This window comes from Ammospiza caudacuta, chromosome 3, assembly GCF_027887145.1.
Source record: "Ammospiza caudacuta isolate bAmmCau1 chromosome 3, bAmmCau1.pri, whole genome shotgun sequence".
Classification (NCBI taxonomy): Eukaryota; Metazoa; Chordata; class Aves; order Passeriformes; family Passerellidae; genus Ammospiza; species Ammospiza caudacuta.
Genome location: NC_080595.1, coordinates 40,511,759 through 40,535,721, shown reverse-complemented (window position 1 = coordinate 40,535,721; position 23,963 = coordinate 40,511,759). Strand labels below are relative to the sequence as shown.

Genomic DNA, 23,963 nt, shown 5'->3' with positions numbered 1-23,963 from the left:
TGGTTATTCACCTCAGTCATTTTTCAGGAAATATCCAGGTTGATTTGTTAGTGTGACAGCATAGCCCACATCCTGCTTAGATTCTTAGTACACTTTCTTCTCATTTTTTTACTATTTAGTCCTGCTCTCTTGCTTAGTCCCTAAGTTTTACTTTTGTGTGGTGCTGCCCTTGTAATCTTTGCAAGTGACTTGTTAGATTAATGGACCCAGTTAAAGTAATGAAGCAAGAAAGGAAACAGAGGGACTGGACTCACTGGTCCCCAGGACTGAACTTTCGGACTGAACTCTGATAAACTCATCTACATCTTGAGTATCTTAATGCAACTCTTTATTTTTTCCAAGCAAATTGCAGATAATTGTGCTTCATATATATTTATATGTGTATATATATATATATGAGTGTATTAAAATACAGAAATCTGTGTGGGAAACAGTTGAACAGCAGCACTTGGCATTTTGGAAAGAAGCAACTTGCCTTCCAGTGCTATTTTTGTGAATTTCATGTTCTGCATCTGAGATAACTGATATACTTCACCCTCACGTATTTTTTGAGGATCTCTTTAGAAGCTTGGAACAGAAGTGCTTAACTTCAAGGGATTTATTCTTTCCAAATAAATACCTCCTCTCAGCATCAAGCGCTGCAGTCTCTAAATGTTGCATCTCCAAGGAGTTTTGTATTGATATGTGCTTAAGTTCATCTCCCTTCTCCCTGAATATTTCATGCTTCTGGAAAAAAGAGCAAGACTGAACTGCTTCTCACCAGAACTTGGGCAGTTGCTCCCCACCTTTCCTGCTTCTTCCCACACTATGCATGCCTCTCTGAAGCTGCTGTCATCCTCCTCACCTTGCTGTGTAAACATTGAGTCCAACAGGAGCTCTGCTATGCCTTTTGCAAGTAAGGTATGTGTACACAGAGGACTTGTGTCCTGGTAGGCATGCAGAGTTTGTGTAGCTGTTTTCCCTACATTAGATCACAGCAGGAAGAAAATTTAAAAAGGAAAAGGGGAAACCATTGCACTACAATGCTGCAATAACCATTTGAAAACTCCCAGATTAATACTTCTATTTCTTCACTTGACACTCTGTTATGCAAATCATCTATCTGCTCACTAGAAGATAAACAGTAAGTCAGTTTTATAGCAGGTATATAAATTTGAAATTCTAAATCTTGCTGGTAGATGGTATGCATTCTTCAGCTTTTGAAGCAGCCAGACTGACTGATCTCTCCATTGTAACAATGTGTAACTCAGTAATGCTGGACTCCTTCTAAAAATCTAAAAACATTCCTAAATTCTCTTAACTTTAGGCAAGCATCTTAAGATATGCTCAAATTATTCCCCAGTTTGGGAATCTTTGGGGAAATTGTGGTGGGTTGGCCTTGGCTGACTTGGTTTGCGTCAAACTGTTCCCTTCCTCCCCTTCCTCAGCAGGACAAGGGAAGAAAATAGGACCAAAAAGTTTGTGTGTTGAGGGAAGGACAGGGGGTCATTCACCAGTTACCATCATGGTCAAAACACACTTTACTTGGGGAAGTTTAATATTATTTATCATCAGCTGATAACAAAGAAGGGCAGTGGAAAAAATGCTCTAGGGGGAGGTGGAAAGTGATTCAAACCCTAATTAAGCATGAGGCAAATAGATAATTCTTCCTCCAGATTTGGGTTTTTTTTGGTGTGGCATGTACAGACACAGTCTCCTTGCAGATGAATACACACCTGGATGCAACCTCACTTTTGCTAGCTTGGTGCTCCCTGACCAAAAGAGAAGAGCACAGGGGCTTCCGGTGACTTGCTTTGCTTATGTATTTCATGTACAGCAGCACTGTTAAAATATACTCTGATGTATATGCAGTGCTGCAATATGTGCTCTTTTCACAGAATCAGTGAGGTTGGAAAAGACCTCAGAGATCGAGTCCAGTGTGGGACAGAGCACCACCATGTCAACCAGACCGTGGCACTGAGAGACAGATCCAGTCTTTCCTTTAAACACCTCCAAGGTGAGTGACTCCACCACCTCTCTGGGCAGCCCATTCTAATGTCTAATCACCCCTTCTGTGAAGAAATTCCTCTTGGTGTCCAGCCTGAACCTCCCCTCGCACAGCTGAAGACTGTGTCCTCCTGTCCTGGCTCTGGCTGCCGGGGAGAAGAGGCTGGCCCCACCTGGCTGCACCCTCCTTTAGGGAATTGTAGAGAGCAATGAGATCACTCCTGAGTCTCCTTTTCTCCAGGCTAAAAACCTCCAGCTCCCTCAGTCACTCCTCACAGGACTTGGGCTCCTGACCCTTCACCAGCTCTGTTGCCCTTCTCTGGATATGCTCCAACACCTCACTGTCCTTGTAGTGAGGGCTCAGAAGCGGATGCAGTACTCAATTGTGACCTCGCCAGTGCCAAATACAGGGGTTTTGATGGCAACTGATACTGACTTAAAAGGCACTAAACTGAAACTGCTTAATCTGACCTGAGCATATTTTCATAATAGTCTTTGTAACTCTTCCATCCAAGAATCTGGTTTAGATGACAAAATGCAAGAATAGGCGTCATCATCCAATTGGTTGTTTTTAACTTGCAACAAAGCATTTGAACACTGAATCAAAGACTAGATAAAAGTGAAAACTTTCATGAAAGCTTGAAATATGTACTGAAGAAAAAGAGATACAGTGCTGACTTGCGTTTCTTTGTAAGTGGGTGATACCAGCTCAATCTACATGCTGTCAGATAGATACCATATTGCTTTCCACATTCCATTAACTCTATATACTACATGAACTTTGGAAACAGTGGGTGGCACTTCTTTGCTTCATTTGTGTGCTTTCTCTAAAAGTGCAAACAGTTGTGAGTTTTTTGTGAAATCTCTAGTTGTAGTCTCAAAACACTTACTGCCTTGGAAGTATGAAATGGAGCTGTTCATTGGCAGCAGCCTCTGCTGGCATAGAGTTCTTCACTAGGCATATCACTTCTGTGACCTCCTGGTCATTTAGTCTAAGCAGAAGGAAATGCTGAGAGTAGTTGAAGTAGAAGACACAGTGGATCTTGCTGAAGATGGGGAATTGGAGGGAAAAGAGTTAAAATGAATAGTCATGTAATTTGCTTTTAAACCTGAACATGTGACCTCTTAGTCACATGAATAGATGCTTGCTGACTTGGTCCCTAAACAGACATTTGAGGTTTGAGTCTTCTGTTCTGTGTCCAAAGGAAAAGTGTTATAAAGAATGTCTCTGTCTGGGTTAGATGCTCTAGCTAGCCATTTTCTCCTAATTAACTTAAAGGGGTGTTTGATAGAAGAGAGCTTCTTGGCAGCATTCTGATCTTAATAGCTTCTGAGAAAATGCATTGATTGGCCCTTTTGTTTTTAAAAGATTGCTGTAATTTTCAGTCATTGTCTATAAGGAAATCACTAATTTATTAAACCAGCATCATGGATTAAGAATTAAAGACCTGACTCTTTTATCACTTAAACTGGTGTTATGTTGATGTTACCCAGGAGGACTATTAAACAAAGTGTAAGGTATTCCTGTGGACTCTTAAATGCATGTTTCTAGACTTCATTCATAAGATCAGAACTGATTTTTTTGTTACTTGTACCAAGAATAAATTGCATTCTTGGAGTTTGGGTAGTGAAAACAGAAAAAAAAAATCTTACGAGTTTATGTCTGAGAAACGGAAACTTAGCTACCATTCCATATACAATGTTTAGGTTGCATATTTTATAGGTAGTCAAAAGAGAAAATTTCTCTGTGTAGTTCCACTTTTTGGAAAAAAAAGTAATTTAATCAATGTCTCTCATTTTTTGTTCTTTTTGCAAGCAAGTTAGGTTAGCTGCCTTTGGATGGTACTGCTTAAGTAGATTTAGTTTGCCTTAAAACAGCTCTCTGAAGCTTCACCGAATTGAAATTTGATGGCTGAAGTAGCAAAGTGAGGAATTAATTACTTTCAGACATTCCATTGTGGCTTAACAAAATTGTAATGCAATAATTATGTTTTATCAGGGTTATCTCATATTTATTTTATTTCTGTGAAGTTTTATTTTAAAGACACAGCAGGAAGTGAATGATTCACATAAATGTAACATTTTAATAAAGTTTGGCATCTGTTATTAAAAAAGGTAACAAAAAAATTGCTGGATTAATTGGTGGACAAAAAGACTAATTATTTTTGCTACTAAGTCTATCTGTCATCTGCTTTCTAAGGTAGATTTATGTTGATTATATCAAATAGTGAGTTTTCAGGTCTTCACTAAGTAAGCAGTGCTCTGGTCTTTATTTGTGGCTGCTGTTTTTATGCTTTAACCCATGGCTTACTGATCTGTGGGAATTACCTTAGTGTGATTGTGTGGGATAGAATTAAACAGCCAGAGCAGCACAAAAAAAAACTTTCTGATCATTTTTAGCCAAGGACAGTAGGATAAACCCAGTCATCAGGGTTTTGGACACTGTAGAGTCTTTGAAACCATCCACTTGCAGGTAGCTGGTTGCTTCTGTTCTGACTGTTTTAAAGAAAGTTGCTGCCTTTTTCTTTTTAATTGTTTGGCTTTGTCTTCTGAGTGTTCATTGGACGGATTGGAGAAGAAACACAGCAGTGGTTCCTACTAGACAACATTTCTCATTCTGCTTAGCTTTCAAAAACAAAGCCTTTGGTCAAAGCCCAAGCTAGTAAATTGTCTGCCACCCTAAGAATCATAGCTTTAATAGGAGGGTTTGTTAAAGCTGGAGAAGCTTTTTGCGAGCATCATGACAGTGGTTACTACAATGAATAGAGGCCTGTTCTACCATTCTGAGCTACAGCTGGTGTCAGCTGTGGTACTGAATAGTACAGCAAGATAAAGGGAACAGAAGGGCACATTTTGTCTGCTAATAATAGGCTTGGGACTGCCATAAACTCTGTATATAAATTATGCAACAATACAGATTGTCTTTCTTAAATTTTTCCTCATCTTCATTGTGGTTGAAAATCTGGCTAAATAACTTCCGAAGGATCTCCAACAATTCTTGTGTGTGCTCTTTGATGTGGCAAGCAGACTCAGCAAAGGGCAGTATCAGAAACGTTTCAGGTCACTGATCTAGACTCAGTGCCTCACATAATGGGGTCTCATATAAACTAAAAGGATAGGCATAAAGATTTTTTTCATCAGTTAATTCCCTAGGCTGCTGACATTTGCTGTTTTGTTATTGCATGTGACTGGCACATTCAGAAATACTGTCTCAGGGCTTCCTCCCTGGGAAAACTCTTCCATGCCTCAGAGGGGGAAGCAGTGGAGGAGTGGAACAGGATGGCAGAAGCACCTCCTGTCTGACTGTATTCAGACTACTGGGGGTTGTGTTTACTGAGAGATGTGTGTTCATTCTAGTGATGGTGGGGGTAGGTCAGTGCAATATTTGATAGGTCAGAATACTTTGCAGAGGACATTTCCTCTGAATGCTCAATTGCTAAGGTTGGACTGGACCTTTCCAAAATTATACAAACATATCATAAGTAACATGAGAATGGATTCCTTTCTGGAAACACTTCTGGGTCACGGGTTAGTACTGTTGTTGATGTTTCATTTCTGGGTTTATGGATTATAACTGAAAGAATCAGTGTCAAGGAATTATTGAACAAATTGCATGTATTGTGCATAGCCAAGCTTTTATTCTCTTGCCAAAATCAACTGTAACTTGAGTATGAGAGGGGAAGAAGACAATAAAGCTAGAATTAAGGGGCTGCTGCCTCTTGTTTGGGGACCATGGCCTGTAGAGAAAAGCACATCTCCTAACCAAGCTCTAAAGCTTGCATTTACTTTGGAGCTGTTCTTGAAGATTACAGAGGTGACAGTGTATGTCTCATGAAGTACAAACAATTCAAATAAAAATACAAGTTCATATCAAAACTGTCATGTAGTTCAAACCAAAATATTTGCTCATATTTTATCAATGAAAACCTTATAGAAGAGTATTGTAGTCCATGGAGTGGAGTCATATGTTCACAGGTTTTGCAGAGTTAAGATTGAAATTTAATGATTTGTTTCCAAAGCCAAATGTAAATTGGTTCACAAATACAGTATTCTCTTTATGTTGTAACTTTTGCAAATACTGGCATCAGGCTTTTCCTACAATAGACTTAACTTTAAGTGTAAGCGTGAAGTTTGTTTTAAGTCTGTCTATAGAGATAAATGCACTCTAACTGCTGATACTGTTTGGTTTTGCAGGTTGTCTTCTGAATTTTGTGTCTGAAGGTATCCTCTTGCTTTCTCAGCAAATCATGGACATCGTTGGCTTTCTGAAGTCGCAATTCATTTGCCACCTTCTGATCTGCTACATATTTATAGTGTCAGGACTCATCATTAACTTCATTCAACTCTTTACACTTATACTTTGGCCAATCAACAAGCAACTGTTCAGGAAGATCAACTGCAGGCTGGCTTACTGCATTTCAAGCCGTAAGATGTTTTTTTCTTTTTCTTTTTTTTTTTTTTTTTTTTTTTTTTTTTTTGTTTAAGTATTTTCATATTTTGCCTTGAGGGAATTGGTAGAAAATTTCTGAATTTCAAAGCCTGTATAAAGGTCATGTCTGCTTCCTACAGCACCTGCACTTGTATGAAGAGATGTATGACTTGTTGAAATGTCTTCTAGTGCTGAAATGTTTTGCTCTTTTATAGTGGGATGCTTCCTTGACTCAGTATGTTGAAGTAAGATTGCCTCTCATTTGGCTATCCATCATGTTTCCTTAAACCAAATGAGAAATATTGACCTAGTAATGCATCTCAGCAAGTTCAGCTATTATCTGCAGGCTTACAGTGTGAACCAGTCACTTCCAATAATGTTTTCAATCTTTTTATCACCCATAATTTTGTTTATGATCTTGGTTTAAATGTTTCCTGTGCAAATCCTCTTCAGGACTGGGAAATAACAGGAAAAAAAAAAGGAAAAATGTTTGATTTCATGTGTTTTTTTTCTTAGGCCAGTTATAAACTGTTTTTTCTTTGAATAGGATTTCAGATATTCAGCTGCATCTGTAAGTATTTAGTATGTGCATGGAGTTATAATGCAGAGTACAGCAGGTAGCCTGTAATCATTTGAAAGAAGCAGGGATTGAAATGATATTGATTTTTCTGGGAGAGGTGGGAGCATGAGCTCAGGATGTTGTAGGAGGAGCAGACCTTTGACTGCTGAGATGTGACTGTTTACTGGCACTTGATGAAACAGGTAATTCCAGTGCAATGAGTGACAGCTGTACCCATTTGTTTGTTCTCTGTTAGAGGGAGTGTAGTGGAATCTTACCTGACAACAGTGAATTATCAGAGCATTTGCAGTTTTCTTGTTAAAATCAGTTTGCTTATATATTTGCCTTTAAAGAGCTGCAACTGCAGTTTCAGCAATTTTGTATTGCTCCTTCTGACTTCCACATAACTGCATTAATGTACAGCAGAGAGAATTCTTCACAGAAACTGTTATAGAAATGCTAATGTACGCGCATTCAGTATTTAGGAATGTGCTGTTAAATGTGTCCAGCTTCCAGAGAGATTTCCCTGGGCCTATCTGAACCTCAAAAGTACTTTCTTAGAAGAACACTGTTGAAAAATGCATGCCTTTGTTGCTCCCTAAAGATTATTCAAGTGTGATGTCACTGTCAATGCTAAGTGACTTATGGATGTTTTTGTGCTGTGGGAAACAACCCTCCGGTACAGCATTTAACAATTGTGCTGTAGAAATGCAGCAAAATGGTTTCTTTCAAGTAACCTTTTCTGCTACTAAATGTTGTTAGTATTCAAAATCAACTGTGAGGTAGAAATTTGTCACATGCCTCAGTTTGGGGGCCACTAGGCATTATTTATCTTTCACCAGTGACTCTGATGAGTAACAATTCAAAGCGTATTTTTGAAACATGCTTCTGACTTAAATTTCAAGTGCGTCAGAGTGTATAGTCCCAAATAAATTTGGGATGCTGTTTTATTACTTCTGTAATGGAGAGATGTTCTTTCTGAAAAATTTCTTTGTTGCTGTGTGTATGTCCCTGAAGTATTGAGTTTGCAAGTGCTATTCATTTGCATGTGCAGAGACTGGTATTGAATCTGGCCAGGTTCTTACCTTTTGCCTGGCAGCACAGTGTATGTTTGAAGCCATGGCATGTAGAAGATACTGTACAGCTGTATATAGGTATATATTATTATTTTTCATGCATTGTCTTCTGGCCCATTCTTGCTTTTGGCTACTTAGTGTAAAGAGAGCAGCTATTCTACAGTCTTCAGGCTGAACCCTTCAGTTTATCTCAATCTAGTCTGATCTGGGAAATGGACAGTATGGAAGAGGGAGTAATCTTGAATGCTTGTCCTTGGTGGGGCAGATGGCTTTGTACTCAGGGTTGTTGATCTCATCTTCAGTGTTGATGCCACTGGAATAGATTGTGTTGTCAGGTTTTTGCCCAGTCATGCTGAGAACAAAGTATGTCTAGGTTAAAGCTATTTATTTTAGCTTTACAACAGAGCAAGCTAGCATTTGATGAGTCATCTTTATCTGAGTGATATTTGGAAAGGGGAAAATGATGGTTAATTTGAAAAACTATTTCAAAGAACTAAAGACCAATTAATCAAAATGGATGTGTTTTTGGGGGCCACTGATTTGGTGACTAATAAGTGAGATCTGTATGGGCCTGATGAAAGTTATGGAAACAGCTTACTGTTGGAGACAATGAGGTTCATCATTGGAGAATATAAAGGTGTGTGTTTTTGTGGTGGTGGCAAGAATCATGTTGCCTTGAGAGCCTGATGCAGCCTGGCCTGAGTCACCAAGTCAACCAAAGAATGAAATAGAGCAGGCATGGTTTAATTGAAAAATGAAATGAAAGCAGCAGTTGTCCTTAGATCCGCAAAGTTCAGTTGTTTTCCATTTGATGTCAAAGGTAGAGATAAATGGCTCCATGAAATTGGAGAGTTATTTTGTCTTTGATGCTGTGCTCTTTGGGCAAGTTGGAGGTTTTTGTATTTCAAGTAGTGGTATTTTCTTACACCTTTTTTTTTCCTACCTCCTTTCTAATAAAAGAATGTAATATTCTCACTTCCCCTCATGCACTGTCTGCTATCATGATGCATATGGGAAGCTGAAGTTCTCTTGTGATTAATGACTTATCCTCAGTTGAGTAGTACAGCTTGAGTTGGGGTGCTTCTCTGTTCACGTGGATCAAACCAGACTAGCTTGAGTTAAAGTATCCATGGAATCATGGAATCATCAAGATTGGAAAAGACCCTTATGATTGAGTCCAGCTGTCAGCTCAGCGCTGCCAAAGCCACCTCTAAACCATGTCCCTAAGAGCCACATCTACACATCTTATAAATATCTCCAAAGATGATGATTCAAATCCTGGGCAGCCTGTTTCAGTGCTTGACAAGCCTTTCCATGAAGAATGTTTCCCAAATATACAATCTAAACCTTTCTGGGTGCAGTTTGAATCCATTTCCACTTGTCCTATCACTTTTTACTTGGAAAAAGAGGCTGACCCCCACTTTACTACAACCTCCTTTCAGGTAGCTGTCGGGAATGATAAAGTCTCCCCTGATTATCCTTTGCTCCCTCAGTTGGTCCTCATAAGCCTTGAGCCCCAGGCCCTTCAGCAGGCTCATGCCGTGAGCTGGCTGCATGGAGTAGCTGTGGTGTGGTAGTTGAGCACAGGTAGCTGTGCAGGCTGCTGCTTCTCTGCCATGAGTTTGGCACCTGCACTACAGCTTCTCCCCGTAACTGCTGACAGCCCAGAAGGCTAAAGCCACAGACATCAAACTTCTCATCAATGCAAGCTAAAGAGCTAAATACCTTGTTTCCAATTTGAATTGACAGGAGGTTTAACTAGAGCAGCAACTCGCTTTTAATGAAGCAGGGCAGGTGTAATGGCATATACCAAGTTGCCTTCAGCAACTGGTGATGAGAAGTTATTGCCATTCTTGTAACCAGTTGCGAGTCCACAGGGTGAGCTTAGCTTCTCTACTGACCTGCTCCAATATGTAATAGCATTGGGATGCTCTCCAAAGGGTGTGTTATCCATTCTCCATATTGCAGTTTGGGTTGCTTTTAGATCTCCAAGATACTTCTCATACTTTACTATGAGTAAACTCGTCCTGTTTGATCCTGTTATCCCATTTGACAAATACATACAGAATAATGGTTAGTTCTAGTGCTATGTCCTCTGTATGTCTTGATCTTTACTGAAGAGTGTTGTTGCAAAGAGTGGACATCCAGCTTCAAAAGAACAAACTTTTGTCTGTGTTGGTCTTGAAATGTGCCAAAAGATTGGTAAGGGTTATGCACCCTCTTTCATGTTTAAATAAACAAACCAAAAAATCTCGAAACAAAGAGCAAAAGAAACCACACACACAAGAACCTAATAACCCTCCCAAAATAAAAACAGGACACCAATATCTTAGGGCTTCTAAATTGTAGAAAATATTTTCTGGCTTCAAGTATATATTCATGGATAGGTTCAACTGCCTGTTAATCCACTCTCCCTTTGGTAAAATGACAACCTGGATAAACTCCCTCATACTGAAACCAACAGAGTGCACCCTATTAAGGAAATTGAGCACTGCAAACCTCAATATGGTGATAACAATAAAAATTTCAAACATAAGTGTGCTTGGAAGTTGGCATAAGAGCAAAGGTTGGGCAAGCAATCAATCTTGGGTTTTATTTTTTAATTTAGGAACATTATGTTCTCAGTTTCTTCTTCTAAAAGATAGGAACCAAGGTAGGAAGCACTTAGTGTGGAATACATCACAGTTCTCATAGATGCTGTTTGTGCCTGAATTGGAAGTGCTGGGAGTACACCTTACTCCTCCCTCCATGTCATAGCAAACCACCACAAGGGGTGCACACAGCTTTTCTGCAGTAGCTTGTACAGTAGGCCAAACACATCGAGGGAACAGGTACTCTTGGGATTCATGCCATATGTGCACATGGCTGCACAGCATGCTGGGCAGTGGGAAGGTGGTTTGTACTTCCCAAATCAGTTTGTGCTTGCTTGGCTGTTGAAGTGCAGCCCCAGGCCAAGCACAAGAGTATGCTGGAATCCTGTGGACTGTTCAGGACACGTGCTTAGACCGTGAGAGTGGGACATACACGTACAGGGTACATGGCTTCTTTAGAGGTGCTGAGTGGAGGTATTTGCCTGTGAGTAGAGCAGTGTTGTTATCTTGTCCTCTTGCTGCCACTGTACTGGGGGAAATGAGCTTCTGTGCCTCCAGGGTGAGTGGCAAAGTGGCCTCCTGCTGACTGTGCACCAGGTGAAGGTTGCATAAACAGAACACCTGGCAGTAATGACATGGTCATGTGGACATGTGCACAAGGGCCTTAAAAGCAACCAGATTAGCTTCTAATCTGCCTTCATAAATAAATTACAGTAGTACTAATACCTATTGTTATGCCATGAAAGGGGTGCTATTACACCTCTGGGTAAAGTTACACCATGTGGGCTGCAGTTTGTAGATCCTGCTGGGCAGAAGGCCCTTGTTTGCACTGAAAGGGGCACCCTGAAGCCTGTTCATTGACTGCAGCAAAAACAAGATGGAAACTGGTTCTTCTTATAACTGAGCTTCCTAGAAACAGAACCAGAGGAAATTGAGAACTACTTCAAGTTTCATCATCTTATCTGACTGTTACAACACAGTAAAGCTAGTTCCTTCTGTGTACAACTATAGGTTTTGCAGTGTGAGGACTGAATATCTGAACAGGGCTTTCTGGTAGTATTAGGGCCATGCTAATTGTTTCTTGGAGTTTAGAGGAGCCCTCAGCTATTTTACTTGTTTGTATGGAGATAGTGCTGAGGCAGGGGGGGAGAATTCTTGCCTCTGGTGCAGTTAAGTAGTTGGGAAGGGCTGGGAAGCAAGAGCAACCCGGAGAAGTAGGGCTTTCTTGTTCCTTCACTTCTGTTTACAACCATCTTATGCTGCAGAGGAAGCAGCCTGCTATTGTCAAAGTATGGCACAGTGCCCTTGACACAGTCCTATAGTATTTTATTTATAAAGCAACCTGAGTTATGCTTGTCAATGTTGATATAGTGAAGAGTTTTCATAGGACACTTAGGACTGCTTTCTTAGCCTCTCTGAAATGTTTTGAGTAATCTGTGCAAAATGTATTTTTCTCAAGAGCTATTTGTCTACACAAGCCTTTGTTATCTTAGTTCCACACTCCACATCCATACAAAGCCACTGGTGAAGGTTATGGAAAGTTTACAACAACTAGTGGGGCAAAATTGGAGGCCAGATTTTATAGTCTTGCAAAGGGAAGATGTTGATTTGAACTGTTAGAAAAGTAGACCATCTCCTTAGCCTTCTCTTTTCTCTCAAGCCAAGCTGTGGCAATAACTGTGGAAATAGAGTGTACTAAGAAAATGCCCATGTTAATTTTAATGTAGATAAATGCTAGAAAAAATAAACTTTAGTGGAAATCATCTACCCTGAAGTGTCATCTACTCTAATTCATTAATGTCTTCCTTCAGCCCATTTTCTAATACCCTTATATACCTGTTTTGTACTTATGACAGTGCTTCTAGTTTTCTGAACAATTCTCCATTGAGACCAAACCTTGACTTTCTCTGCTTTAATTTGGAAAGACAGAAGGAGCAATCACTGCACCAGATTCTCCATTCTTTTGCTGGTAGAGTAAGATGAAATGTGTAATGTGTGTGTGTGTGTGTGTGTATGTGTTTGCTGCATCCATCACAGCTTGGACTTTTTTTCCAGATTGTGTTTGTGGAATTGCATTAATTGCTATGAGTAAAATTCCTATGAGTAAGTCCTCTACAGTGCCTAGCATATGCCTCCATATTTTCCCTACTGTCATTAACTTGCTGTATGAACTAATAACATTTCAGTCCTTCTCATTTTGTGCCCCTTGCAGGTGTTGTTACTCAGTTTTCGTAGGCGTTCAAGTTTTGTCAGTGAGCTTGAATAGATCACACAAGGCTGTGTGCTGATTGCAGGCATGCTGTGTGAGCATGGTGAAGGTGTGTTTGAATGACGTCTGTGCATGGCCTTTACCAGAGTTCCTAGTTCAGCCTACAAGGGATGTGATCTGTTTTGCTCAGCTCTCAGTTCAGGAGAAAGGGACTGCTTTCTGTGAAAATGAATGTGAAATGCCTCTCTAGCTTTTCACAAGACTAGTGAAAAGCTAGAGAGGCATTTAGTCTGATCTTTAATGAAAAAGGCATCTTCACTGTCACTGATACTATTTTGTTATTGCTGGAGCCTTTGTAGAGGTCACTTGTCTTCATTTTCCTTTTTTTTGCATCAGATTCCTGAAGAAGTGTGATGCTGATAGTCTGCAGCCTGGAAGGAGAGATGGCAGGGAAGCAGTAGGTGAACTGCATTCTGTTTGGTGTCTAGCATCACAAATAACAAAAATTATAGCACATTTTGTTAAACATTAGATCTGGCCAGCAAGCTTCATAGATTCCTGAACTGGGGTAAATTTTGAAGTGTTTACACAAAAGTATTTCTATCTGATACAGCATAACTCAGGAACATGATATCTAATGATCTATGGTAGCACAGAATCTGAAGACATTCTGGTGCTACAGTTTTTTATTCATTAAGGATGAATATCACAATCAAAAGATCATTTCATATTTGTAGAAACCCCATTTAAGCTATAGGCCTTATTTTATTGCTGAAATGATACTGAAACTGAAGGATAGTCCCTTGATGATGTGGAAACATGCAAAGAAGCAGAGAGTAGCTCAGTCATCAGCAGTTACAAGCAAGTAGAAACTAGCAGTAATCCAGCCCTCTCCAGGAAAGCGCAGTACCTCCACAGGAGGGACTGCTGTGGGAACTCTGAATTCTCATGTGTTCAGTCAGGGAAGGGATCTGCTGCTGGAATGTCCACGTGAGGTGCATTGTCTTGTCTCATTTACTGTTGGTTTGCTACATCCTCTACCCCCTCCCACTCCCTTTTGGGCAATGTGCACCCCTGGAAGTGTATGTCCAAGTGATTCTTCCTCATCCAAATCAGTCACATACCAGCAAGTTTTCATGGCATAGGTTTTCAGGCTCGTCCTGTAACAAGAATTGCTGCAACTGGGCCAGTGAAAGTATCTGGTATCTGACTACATTTTTGCAGGAGGATTTCCAAGCCAGTAGGAACCAGTATGTCCTTTCAGCAGATACTTGAGGTGTTTCAGTGTGACACTTGAGATGAAGGAGCTTCTGAGTGCACATGCTTGGTACTCTCTGTGGCTAGGTGTTTGTTTCCTGCAACTTGCTTGCAACCTTCAGATTAAGGCTTCTTACTTAAGGATTGTGTTGTTTTCTCACTTCTGAGACTGTTGCTGAATTTCCTATACACCCATCTTGGAGTAGTATATGCTTAAACATGTTTCATCCAACACCATATTCAGAAGGAGGAATCCTTTAACTTTGAGTAAGAAGCCAAATAAAAATGTGTGCAAAAAATTGTTTTCATCTGCTTGATTTCAGAAAGAGAGTTATCTGTTTTCCAGACCTACTTTGTTCCTTGCCAAAATATAATTTGAAACAAAATGTGGAAGCAGAAAGAGATTACAATGCAGTTGTTTGTGTACAGATTGTTTTGCTCTTCAGTTACCACACTTTTATTAGTACATTACTTCTGTGTGCTTTTTCTTTACTCAAGCAAATTGCTCTAGTGTCAATAACTAACATTTCTTTTCTCTCATGATTCTAAGTTCACTTAGCTGTGTTTCTAAATTGAATCTCCTGTATATTGCATCTCCAGGTGTGGGCTTTCTTTGAGAGTAAAGTTTTCTTTCCATAAATCTCCTAATACATGAGAGATTTTTCGTTGTACTTAAATTTTTTACTGCTCTTATGCTGTACTTATATGACCCTGTTTAAATGACCCCCAGATCAATATGTACTGCTAATGAAAGATTTTGATGAATGAATGAATGCATTTGCCTGTGTTAGGTAAGGAAATGTAAATAGCGATTGTACCAACTCAGTTTCTTGATTGCACTTCTAAAGAAGCTTACCCTTGTTTTTTTGAAAACTGCAGCTGGGAGGCTTTGGTCAGCCTTGCTGCTGTGAAGGAGCTACTCCTGTCCTTGTGGATTTTCTCCTGTTTCCTAGGAGTCTCATACCATTCTCTGACATTTTCCTGGTATTTCCCTTTGCCAGTAGAGTATCTCTTCTAAAGATGTGCAATGTGCTAATCCTCTGCAGTTTGCTGAGGACTCTAAACTGGAAATCTAACTATAGAAAACTAAGGAATCTGTTACTTCCTCCAAACTCATATAATTTATTTCTAAGGCCTATATGACAGACTTTTGCTATTCTTTGTACAAAGACAAAAAATAGAGAAAGAGATGTTAAGCTTGCAGTATTCAGAAAAATGCTTGCATTGTATGGATTGGGTTATATTTTTACCCACCACAATATATCAATTATAACTTTATTATTTGAGCATATATTTTCTTTAGTGCTCATGAAAGGAGGGGGATACAGGCAAAATAGCTGACATACCTCTTTATGTTTATGTACTTAAATTATCTAGTTTAAAATTGAGACCATAGTGCATTTTCCTTTTAGTAATACAGTATATTTTCATAATTTTTTTTGAATACAAAGAGTTCAGAAAATTTCTGCTTGGATTAAAAGTTACCATGAAGCTTGTCTGTCCTATGTCTTCACAGGCTCTTCATTAATTTATGCTTAAAATTCAGGGTTTCTTGAAAGGTGATTTAAATTTCTCTGGTTGCACAGTGATAGCTTGTAGCTTCTTTTTGGTACCTGCAGTTGTCAGGTGAGAATTCAAAAAACTTGAATGGCATATCCATGAATCTTTGAGATGCTATAGATTTCTTCATGTGGAAATCAAATGATGGTTGAGAAACAGATAATTTTGCAAGTGCGGGTGAGCAGAACAGCAAACAGTGTCCCAGAAGCAGCCCAAGCTGCATGGGTTACACTGTTGTATTTAGGTACTTAATATTTTTGGGAAAGAGCTGTCCTATGCTGTTTCTCAGTGTATGTGCCAGGTAAATAAGTCCTTGAAAAGTTCTTTTTCTGTATTGGAAAGGTGGGGATGGGAAGTGGACCTCTTTTAAGAGCAATGGTATGCTGAGTTTCTCCTGTGTTGCATAGGAAATTGGAGTGCCATAGGAATCTTCAGGACTATTTTTCAAAGGTGGTTCCAGTGAACAGTATTAGAAAGTGGAAAATAATGTTGAGTACTTTATCCTAAATAGTGTGGCAATGATAATGCTGTCTTTGACCTGCATATAGAGCTAGGATGCTGGAGTCTCTCCTTTATTTCCAACTTGTGTCATTTTCATGCTGGATAAAACTCCTGTAATCATGATTGCATTTTTAAGCAAGGAACACTTAAAAAAGGAGGAGGAAGATTGTCTGCTTCCATATATGAGCAGTGCCTGTTGCAGGTGGGTACTTCTGTAGGATGTCTTTCCTTGAGATGAAAAATAAATGCTAGTAGCAGTAACCTCTGAGACTAGCTTGTCTGTCTGGGAGGGCACCATTGCTGATGACTGGTATTATGTTTGGAGGGGCATTCCTACTGCTCCCTTCACTGCTTCCTTAGCCCTTCAACAAGGAGCTTTGTGCTGACCTTTATGGGCTGTCCAGGTTGGATAGAGCAGCAGGAGGAAATGCCTGGCTGATTGTTATCTGTGCTGACTGGGCCTGTTACCAAGCCAGGAGCTGCTGGTTTGTTGAAAAGTGGGAGTACTGCTAAATTCCTTGGGGAAGAAGGATAAGAGGAGCCTTCAGATGTGAGACAAATATCTCTGACACGTGGCTGTTAAATAATTAATTTTCCCAAAGGGTTTGAAAAGAGCATTTCAAAACACTGACTATTGCAGATCTGTATGTGTGTTAAACCCATTGTGCTTGTGAGGCTGGCTTTGTTCCACACTCTGTGTAACTTGGAGAGAAGAAGCTGTTTTGTAGGCAGATTGTGTCAGAATAAAAGACAGACAAAAGCTGTGAAATTAAATGTTTGAAGTATGCAGCTATTTTTTGTTTTCTTCTGAAGGGATGGTTGCTTTATAACTTGAAGCATGGTGATAGCTAAAATGAACAGTGGCTAATGAACAAAACTTGTTTCTCCACTCCTAGCTCAGAACTGCACTAGAGAAAGAAGGATCACTTGGAAGTTTTTTCAAGAATGCATATGCTGACTTAAAATTTCTTGCTCACCTGAAGAAATACTAGATTTTACATTTCATGTATGTTAGGTTAGAAGGAGAATCTATTTGATTAAACTTGGATTATGTTTATGTGTTTTGAGAGGGAAGGCAGTATGGGAATGGGAACTGGATTGAAGTTCAGAAGTGAGGTGGTGCGCCAAACACATGCAGTAACTGGAAGGGTCCTGTGAAGGCTTGTGCCCAGATCAAATGCTGGGTCAGATACTGGAGACATGCCTTAATTTACATGTTTTAACCACAAGTTTTTGGTTCCTATCATGGCACCTATGAGGAAAGCCCACTCTGGCTTTCTGTATACCATGAGGACTTGTGCATTTAACATCTTGCATTAAATCTGATTCTGATCTTGATTCCCAAAACAATTTCAGTTTGGCTGCATTACAGGAATGCTGGCTTGGCCATATTAAACTGTTTGTAGTTTATTTTCTTTTGTGCATTTCATGTGAGAAGCCACTGATGACTGCCCATCAAAAAGGGTGAATCCCCTTTTTATCAATAGTGTTCTGTTGTGTTAATTTTATAAGAAAATCAAATGGATCTTGGTCATGGAGCTGAGACACAGCAAGCACCAGAACTATCATTGTGTAATACAGTCATAATGTTTTAATAAAGCAGCATATTTTTCACTTAGTACATTAGCCACTTTATGCACATATATATGCAGGTTTTAATTCTACCACTAAACAAGCACTGAGATGAAATTGCTAGGAAGATCAAAGCACAGATAAACTTTAGCTTTCTAGTAGGTGTGATGAGTCTAATCCTTATTTTGTGTAACTCAGCATGGTATTAACAGTAACTAGACCAGAGACAAAGATTATTTTTATGCCAGTTGAAAATCTGGCCATATTAAGTAAATGTCAGTGTGTGTTTGAGGGAAATAAAGAAAAGTGGAGGGGAAAAAAAATCTGTGCACCATCAGTCATTGGTTTGGTTTGATTTGGTTTGGTTTTTAACAGTGCAATATATTTGGTCTCTCTCCTTATCTGTGATTTTTATCTTGAAGTTATGTTGACAAATTAGTAAGTGTTGGGCAGAGGTGATTTGTTACCACTTTGAAGTGAAAGCTTTGTTTGTACTTTAATATTCAGAATGACACGCTTTATGAAGTGTTCCTTTAGCATACCCTTCTAGTCACAGGCTGCCTCTGTGTAGTGCATTCCTTGAGCAATTACCTGTGAGCTCCTCTTTCAGCAACCTGTGTGTGCCCTGTGCTCTGTAAAAGAACACTGCCTTGTGTGCTTACCTGAAGGCTGGTTCTGTGCACTGCATACCCTGCCTTAGCTCTCTGCATCTGAGGGGTGAGCAGTGGGCTCTGGCCAGCCTGGGGCTCCCTCTGTCCCCTCTCCCAGGAGTGGTAATGGTAGGTGAAATGCTCCTTCCTGTCCACATTCCTTGTTGGGTCGGCTTTTCGATAAATGGCCAATTCTGATTTGCAAAAATGAAGCGTATTTTAAAACACCATTTTGAATCCACTTTTAGATTTATTTTTTCTTTGCTGTTCAGCTGGTTTTTTCTTCACTAAGAGTAGAGAGAGGCTTGCTCTTCACATTTGATGCTGGATCCTCATCAGAGTAGAAGAAGCTCTACTCTTTCTCTTCAAGAGTATGTATCTCTTGCATAAAGTTTATAAATCAGTCTTCCATGTTGAACCTTGAAATCTGCTCACTTGCCCACTGCTTTATTATGTCAGGGAGTGATCTGATATGCTGGAACATCTAGATTTGGAAGACTGGGTTGAGTTTTTCCTTGTGGAATCCTCCATGCAAGCTTTGTCCCACAGAGGCAAGCTGTTGGAAAAACCTGTGCATGACATGTAGCTGAAGCTAGAAGCTTGGCTCACAAGCTTCTCAGTCACACCCTTGGCAGCCAGAAAAAAGCTGAAAGGAGTGTTGCTCACAGCAGCCTAGTACATGAGTGATTTCTGTCCTTCAGCTGAACAAGCTGATGTTTCTTTCACTACAATTGCATTACTTGGCAATTCCACTTGGAGAAAGATTTGAACTGGTAGAAATTACACCATTTTCAAGCCCCTAATTAGACAGGACCTCAAGGCTCTTCCTGTTCCTTTTTCTTAGTTCTACTGTGGTGCAAGATGTTGCAAAGACATTAATCAGCAGTATTGATACCAGAGGAGGTTCTTGTCTAAGCCTTCAAATACAGCTCAGTAAACTCCAATACTAAATAGTGTTTATTTGCTTTGGCTTTCTTCTTTCCAGCTTTTTAGGCAGGACTTTAGAGGAGATCCCAAATGGCCTGCACAGAACCACAAAGACTTCTGGCACAGTGCCACCTGGCAGCCTAAAAGGTGCTGTCTGCACTCAATAGGTCTGATAGAGCCAATGCTGTTACTGTGCTTCTCTTAATTTTGCATGTCTGAAATCCTGTGAGAAGTCTGGATGGCCTTCAAGAAGAGTTGTTTCTAAAAATCTGTAGGTCTTCCTTAGTAAAGAGGAGGTGTGAGCCTGCATGAGTTAAAGCTGAGTTTCTGATCCATGGTAAATCAGTAGTGTGTATGGCCTGAAAGGTGGGAAGCCCCTGTTGTTTTGCAAGCTGGTAAATGCTACATCCAAGTGGGTGAGTCACATGGATCCTGCATATCTTTCATTTTGAGAAAGCTGAGGCAATGAAGGTGGTAGAGGTAATTCAGAAAGGAATAAAGCTAAATTCAAGGAAATAATGGACTTGCAATTGGCTGCCTTTTTTTTTCCTGAGATTCCAGTACAGTTTTGATCAGTCTGTAATGGGATAATATTTTGCTACCTAGTATACTTTGTGTAATATTGTATGCCCTTGTTAAATCTTGAAAAGTTTCCTTCTTTTTTTTTTTTCCTGTGGTGACAGAAATACTCATGATAAAGTTGACAGAAATATCAGTAGTGCATATGCATATGATTTTATGATACTGCTCTACTCCTGACATGTGCATGACTAGTTTGTATGACAGGTCTTTATTTTACTACTGCTACGAGTCACATTGGGCCTTTTAAACTGTTTCTCTTGTACCAGCCTGAAATGATGTGTCTGGCTGCTACTCCTCATAATTTGCAAAGCACTGAATAGGAGAATGGCCTGGGTTACCAGAGAAGCAGAGCCTGACTTTTCTAACTTCCAGAGGTTCTCCTTCTGCAAAATGAATAGACGAGGGTAAACTCAGAGCTCATTGATGATGCAAGATTTTAATGGACCATGTAAGCTAAACCTCTGTTTTCTGGGATGATTATTCAACACAAATAGTTCTAAGAGTACAACACTGTTGCTTGCACTAGATATGAAAAAACAAAAAGCTTATTACCTCTTTGTGCAGAATTTTTGCAATGATACTGAGCCACTGGGACTACATAGCAGGAAGATGGTAATGCTTTTTTTGTGGATACCCTTTCAGTTCGAGCAGTGAGAGGTTAAAGAAGCAAATGGCTCATTTACATCCTCATCTGCTGGAGCACATGATCTGCAGGCTCTCTGAGCAGGTTGTGATGTTCCAGCAGTGGATTAGTTTTGTAAAAGCTTTGAGGAAAGAGAAATGCAAGCACAATCAAACTAAATGTGAATTGAGAAGCTCTAGTGTCCTTAAGTGTGGTGTAATATTGTTGTTACTTTGGATATATGTTTGTCTTAACAGAATTTGCACTTTCTCACGTGTGTTATATTCTTCAGTGAGAAAAAATGGGGATTTTCATATATTTATATATTTAGATATTTTCAATCATCTTGAAGTGTTACAGGCTGCACCTAGGACAAAAATCACCACTTGAAACTTGATACGTATATTTGATCTGTAGTACTTTATTTTTAATTCATGAAAGCCATTTGTTTGATTTGTAGTTTCTGACCTTATTGTCCCTTTAAAGAACATTTTGTGAAAGTCACTGATAGGGATTAAGAAGCTAAAATAAGCACTGGGACATAGTTCTTGTCTCTCAAGACCTCACGTGATGAAATGCTGTAAGATTACAGGCAGAGAGAGGGAATTCATAGAATGCAAGTGAAAAATGAATAATGGTTTTGTTCTGAACAGTGTTCTCAGTGATAGGGGTTCTGTGGTTATTCATCATTAATTCTGATTATATAATACAGGAGCTTTGTCAATTTTTTCTTCCATTATTGAAATTCAGGTAGAATATCTTGTGCAGAAGAAGGCTAAGTAGAAGTTATACGCCTTGACTTGAGTCTAAAAATTAATTGGTTTAATATTAATGCTATTAATATAACAAATATAATTATAATTTGCTATTAATATCATTAATAGCATATTATATCTGGAAATATGTTGATATTTCTCCTGAGTGCACCAGTTTAAATCCAGATTTAAACGTTACTGGAAAAGTATAGAAACCTTGGAAGCCATTAGCCCTGGTTTTCCTGTTCTGCCGTTCTGCAGACACCATAGTTCCTTCTTTTTGTGTTTTCACCTCTATGAAATGTAATTCTTGATAACTAGTGGTTTTATTTAAAAATACTGCAGATTTTATTAGGATTTAATTTACCTTTTGTTGAGTTTCCTAATTCATTTTTCCTATTTGTGCTGAAGATTGCTTGCTTTGGCAGCTTATAGTTTTTTTCTATCATCAGTCATTTTTCTCAGAGATAAACTCATGTCAGTTCTTGTCAGTAGCTGAAAATGCAGGTTAAATGTGATGATGGCAGGGATTTAGAGCATCAAAATAATGGGATTTTTTCTCTTGTTCTGAAATGCTTTCCTTCTAAAGCCCAAATTTTTCATTTTTCATTTCAAACTAAGGAGGATAAATTTGTATATATAGACATAAAGGCTGTTGCAAGAATACGTGCAAGAAGGAGAAAGATTGTGTGAGAATAAGTCTTTTTAACTAAATACGTGAGGTAAACATGATTCACTTGAGTCAAATAACTCCCCTAATGCATAGGGCAAGATAAACCCAGTCACATGAGTGTGTGTGCTTTTGTTCTGAATGAAAGCATGAGACCTAAGTGTGGACAATGCTGATCACTCTATAATTAAGGATTCATGTCAAAGAAGTCAATCATGGTTGAATAAATACAAGGTAAGACTGACATCTATTAGCTTGGTTCATGTTTGTTTATTTGGATACTCAAATTTTGAGGTCCAGGCCTCCTGGCAGGTGATTTTCAGCAGAGAACTCCCTTGGGAAAGGTTTCTGTGTGGTGCTGCCCTGCTTAAACAGAAGCCTTTGCTGATTACTGCAAGATACTGTCTTCCCCTTGGTCCACTGAATACTCTTTTCAGCCTGGGGTAGCAGAGTGTTTCTGAGTCTGCAGTGTTTCTCAAGCACTGATGGAAGAGAGGAGAGAGGTCTCTAAGGCAGTCTGTTTGGAAAAATCTCACTTTCTTTCCTAGTTACAGAGAATAGGACTAGAAAGGAATTAGTGAGCCATTGAATTTCTAGCAGTGATAAAATATAGTGTTTTTAAGATGATTCTTACTCAATTTACAAAGCTGCTATGCATTTTTATCTGACAAAGTAATCACAACGATCTTCAGAATATTGGATGCCTGTAATTTCAGTCACTTTAGACATGGATGTTCTTCAGCTAGTGGTATTTAGCTTAAATTGTTCTTGTTCTGTACTGTTAACTTTACTTATCCATAAACCATATTTGTGGGGAGCCCACCCAGTCCTCTTCTAGCATTTGTTTTAAAGCTCTATTGAGCCAAACTTTTCTGCTTTTGGGTGATCCTGATAGACCTGGTCTGCATCTGCTTTGTTTCAGTGTTTCCTTCCTGGGCATGGATGTTTGGTACTGGTGTGCATGCCCAGAGATTCTCTCAGTCGTGCAATGCCCAATTCCCTTCTCTCCAGGAACAAACATCCTTTGCCATTGTTTTCAGTCTTAGGACTGCATAATATGAATGGAGCAGAAATGTTCAGTGGCAAAATAATGTTCCCAGATAATTCTGTCATTTCCAAATTATGAGGCTCTATTTTTATTAGTTCCGCAAGATTATTGCATCGGCAAGAAGCAGCGATGCATCCCATGAAAACTAATTCCATTTATGTTACCTTACCTCTTAAGGTCATCTGAGTCTTAAATTCTATTCTGACTCTGTATCATCCACAAAGTTTATTAATAGGAATTTCTTTTATTGTACTCTGTGAATGGCTTAACATTGCCTAGAAGTGGTAGATTTGAAGTCCTTTTTTTTTTCCTGGCATTTCTGGCATCAACAAAATGCTTGAAAAGAAATGGTAGAAACTTGAATACCTGATGGCGAGTACTTTTTTATTTGGTATTTTATGAGACCAGATTTGTAACCACTTTGTACTTACTAGATCTGATTTTTTGATTCTACCATTTAAAGATGGTACTTACTTAAGCTTAATGTAGGTCACCCTGCCTTCATTTAAGCTTCTGGTTTGGGATTTAGACAGCAACATGCCACCCTAACGGTACAAATGAGAACTGGAGTAACATTGTATGTACTGTTCATTTAAGCTTCATTGCTTCAGCATTTCCATCAGTGGGACACAGAAGTTACCCCTGGGGTAAGGCATGATGTGGGGTCATATTTAATGAGTGCTTGACAGGAGAGGGATGTGTGATGGATCAGGTGATGTTTTGCTTTGTCCTACGTTAGTCTGGGTGCCAGAATAAGAAAATTGTTAATCTCTTTAGAAAGTGGTTGCTGTGCAAGCCCCAACTAATCAGATAAGGGCTGTCAAATGCTGCATTACTGATCACTGCAGAACACTTATTAACACCTTATTTGAAGTTTTTTCACCTACAAGTTTCTTCTCTCAGCACTCATCTCTTCTCCCTGTCTGCGCTTGTACAGATGAATGTCCTAGGCTTCCTGGTTTATGTACA

At 39.3% G+C, this 23,963-nt stretch overlaps 1 protein-coding gene across 1 annotated transcript in view; it reads left to right on the top strand.

Annotated features, from left to right (window-relative positions):
- AGPAT4 (1-acylglycerol-3-phosphate O-acyltransferase 4) overlaps positions 1-23,963 on the top strand; it is a 68,778-nt gene that overhangs the window by 7,887 nt on the left and 36,928 nt on the right. The window contains exons 2-3 of the mRNA XM_058801752.1: positions 1,878-1,996; positions 6,181-6,411. Of these exons, the coding sequence (XP_058657735.1) occupies positions 6,234-6,411 (178 nt within the window). The 5' untranslated portion in view covers positions 1,878-1,996; positions 6,181-6,233. The remainder of the gene's footprint in view (positions 1-1,877; positions 1,997-6,180; positions 6,412-23,963) is intronic.